Genomic DNA, 3,288 nt, shown 5'->3' on the forward strand with positions numbered 1-3,288 from the left:
TTCCCCTGTCCCCTCGTCCTCCCCACCATTACCCTCTCCTCTGTTCCCTCGTCTTCCCCACCATCCCCCCTGTCGTCCTCCCCACCATTCTAAACTACCTCATCCCATGCATTCCATGATGGTCTGATGCTTCCATCTGAAAATTGGGAACATCAAAAGATCTGACTTTCCCAATTTTCTGATGGGAACATCAAATGATCTGATATTCCCATCACTGAAAAATAAAAACAGATAAAAAAAATGATATGAAAAAATAGAAAATAAAATATACTCATGAAATGAACAGAATGGTTAACAACGCAGCTCAATTGCAATGCAATGTCACAATAACATTTAAATATACTTTAAGATATAATCTAGAAGAAAATAAGGATATTGAAACGGTTCATGAACTCTATTTCAATAAAGGACACTATGGGAACTTTGAAAAATAGTTATTGAGTATAATTAGACAGACTTGTTGCTAGGCAGAGGAGTAATGAGATATATGGCAAATTTTGCAAAATATACAATGAAGGTACACAAACATTCATACCCAAACAAAGCAAAATGCTAGGTAAGAACAAAGCATTTGGCCCGTAGGAGAAAGGAGATACCCACAAGACTAGAATACAAGTCATTAACAAGCATGCAAGTATAATACATAATACATGCAGACATATATATAATCCAAAAAATGTCAAATTTACGTACTTATTATTACATTACAAATATCCAAGGTTTTGAAGACACGTTTCCTCTTGCGCCCAACGAGTGAATACTGAGACCAGACCCCATAGGTCCCTATCCTCCTCATCATTCGTCTCACTGTGTCTCCACAGCTTGCACCGCCCATTTGAGACAGCGTCTGGACCTGTTAAAATAATGCATAAGCTGTAAGGTAATAGAGAATAATATATATCTTTCAATCTCAACATTAGATTTTCTAATTTCCAACTGTATTAAATAAATAGCATTAAAATATTTTCCTTCTTAACTATTACAAAAATCAACGAATTTGAGTAACTTTTGCTTTTGTTTTATTTGTACCTTAAACATAACACTGAACAATCAATTATGTGCCACCCCACCTTCCTTCATCTGCAAAAAAACTAATCAAAAGACATATGTACAAGGCTAAAAAAATTCAGCAACACTTACCATACTCAGGCTAAAAGAATTAAGCAACACTTACCATACTCTTTTTATATTCACTGTTAACTTTTAGCTCATGTGACAGACTTTCCACCTGCTCAACAGTTTCAAGTGGGGATGGAAGAATGTCTTCCAGGATTGGTATATCTCCATGTGTTTTTGACATATGGGTTTCCGTCATTTTGACAATATTCAGGAATTTTGCAAAAATAATGGCATTTACTATTTTTAAAAGATTATTAGCAAATTTACAGAAATGGTGCATTCGGAAGACAAAACCGTGGTAGACATGGTTGGAACAAGTTAGGTGAGAGGGTGGTGGAGGCCAAAACCATAATCATAATCATCTGTATCAAACCTTATTACAGGTAAAACCAGTAGGCAGTCTACTGTATTTTATCAAACCGTTATTAGTATAATAGATCTCGTAATAATTTTGCAAAAATAATGGCATTTACTATTTTTAAAAGATTATTAGCAAATTTACAGAAATGGTGCATTCGGAAGACAAAACCAATTTTTCACTTTTGACAATTGAGCACCTGCTACATCCAGATTCTAGGGAGGAAAGGAAGGACGATCTTACTGGATCCCATAGCCTCTCCGAGGCACAAACCAGGCTTTTACATAACCCCCCCCCCTGCACCCGAGCTTTTTAAAATAGTAAATGCCATTATTTTTGCAAAATTATTACGAGATCTATTATACTAATAACGGTAAATAAATAATAAATAGTAAATAAATCAAAATCAGTTACATTATTTTATCTTATTCATAGCATAAATGTTCTCGAAGATTACTAAAAAGAAATTGAATTAGACTACAGCAAATTGGCAAACTTTACCTTGTATCTGTTTCCACCGAGTTTGTTTGGGGCGTTCTTCAACATATCAGCAATACTTGTCTCAACATCTCTTTCAGTTGCATTAGTGTGGGTGTTGATACAGGCTTCTGGAAATTTATAAGAATTAATTAATATATATAATTATAATTCACTTTGCTATTCCCCATTCCACAGTCCTCTCGTCCTTCCCACTTCCCTGTCCCCACATCATCCCCACTATTCCCACTTCCCTGTCCCATCGTCCTCCTTACCATTTTCCCCTCCCCTGTCCTTCTTCCTCCCCCACCATCTCCCATTCACCTGTCCCTTTGTCCTCCCCAGCATTCCCCTGTCCCCACCATCCCCAACTCCCCAGTCCCCTCGTCCTCCCCACCATTACCCTCTCCTCTGTCCCCTCGTCTTCCCCACCATACCCCCCTCTCGTCCTCCCCACCATTCCAAACTACCTCATCCGATGCATTCTATAATGGTCTGATGCTTCCATCAGAAAATTGGGAACATCAAATGATCTGATATTCCCATCACTGAAAAATAAGAACAGCTAAAAAAATGAAATGAAAAAAATAAAAAAATAAACTATACTCATGAAATGAACAGTATGGTAAACAACACAGCTCAATTTCAATGCAATGTCACACAAAATTATTAAATCGAAATGAAAATAAATTGAAATCTATGAAAATTCAAATTATCAATACAATCGGAAATATTGAAATAATATCGCAACATAATATAGTGTGGGTTGCTCTTACGTGCAACAGACGGTGCTGTTTTTCAAAAAAGGCATGGTTTTACCTGTCACAAGTGTGGCATCTATACTTATACTCACGAAATGAACGGTATGGTAAACAACATAGCTCAATTGCAATGCAATGTCACAATAACATTTAATAACAATAATAACAATAGCATTTAAATATACTTTAAGATATAATCTAGAAGAAAATAAGAACATTGAAACGGTTCATGAACTCGATTTCAATAAAGGACACTATGGGGAACTTTGAAAAACAGTTAATGAGTATAATTAGACAGACTTGTTGCTAGGCAGAGGAGTAAATAATGAGATATATGGCAAATTTTGCAAAATATACGGCACACAAACATTCATACCCAAACAAAGCAAAATGCTAGGTAAGAACAAAGCAGTTGGCCCGTAGGGGAAAGGAGATACCCACAAGACTGGAATACAAGTCATTAACAAGCACACAAGTACTACACTACACAACAACCGCACTACTACCAGAACTGGACGAATCACTACCAAAACAACACATTGCACATCACTACCAAAACAACACAACACAACA

At 36.3% G+C, this 3,288-nt stretch overlaps 1 protein-coding gene across 1 annotated transcript in view; it reads right to left on the bottom strand.

Moving 5' to 3' along the window:
• Positions 1–2,076, bottom strand: part of LOC138360546 (uncharacterized) — a 2,978-nt gene extending 902 nt beyond the window's left edge. The window contains exons 1-2 of the mRNA XM_069320288.1: positions 1,979–2,076; positions 694–853 (exon numbers count right to left, since the gene is read on the bottom strand). Coding sequence (XP_069176389.1) covers positions 694–853; positions 1,979–2,023 — 205 coding nt within the window. The 5' untranslated portion in view covers positions 2,024–2,076. The remainder of the gene's footprint in view (positions 1–693; positions 854–1,978) is intronic.
• Between the last annotated feature and the right edge of the window lie 1,212 nt (positions 2,077–3,288).

Source organism: Procambarus clarkii, unplaced genomic scaffold, assembly GCF_040958095.1.
Source record: "Procambarus clarkii isolate CNS0578487 unplaced genomic scaffold, FALCON_Pclarkii_2.0 HiC_scaffold_115, whole genome shotgun sequence".
NCBI classification, from domain to species: Eukaryota; Metazoa; Arthropoda; class Malacostraca; order Decapoda; family Cambaridae; genus Procambarus; species Procambarus clarkii.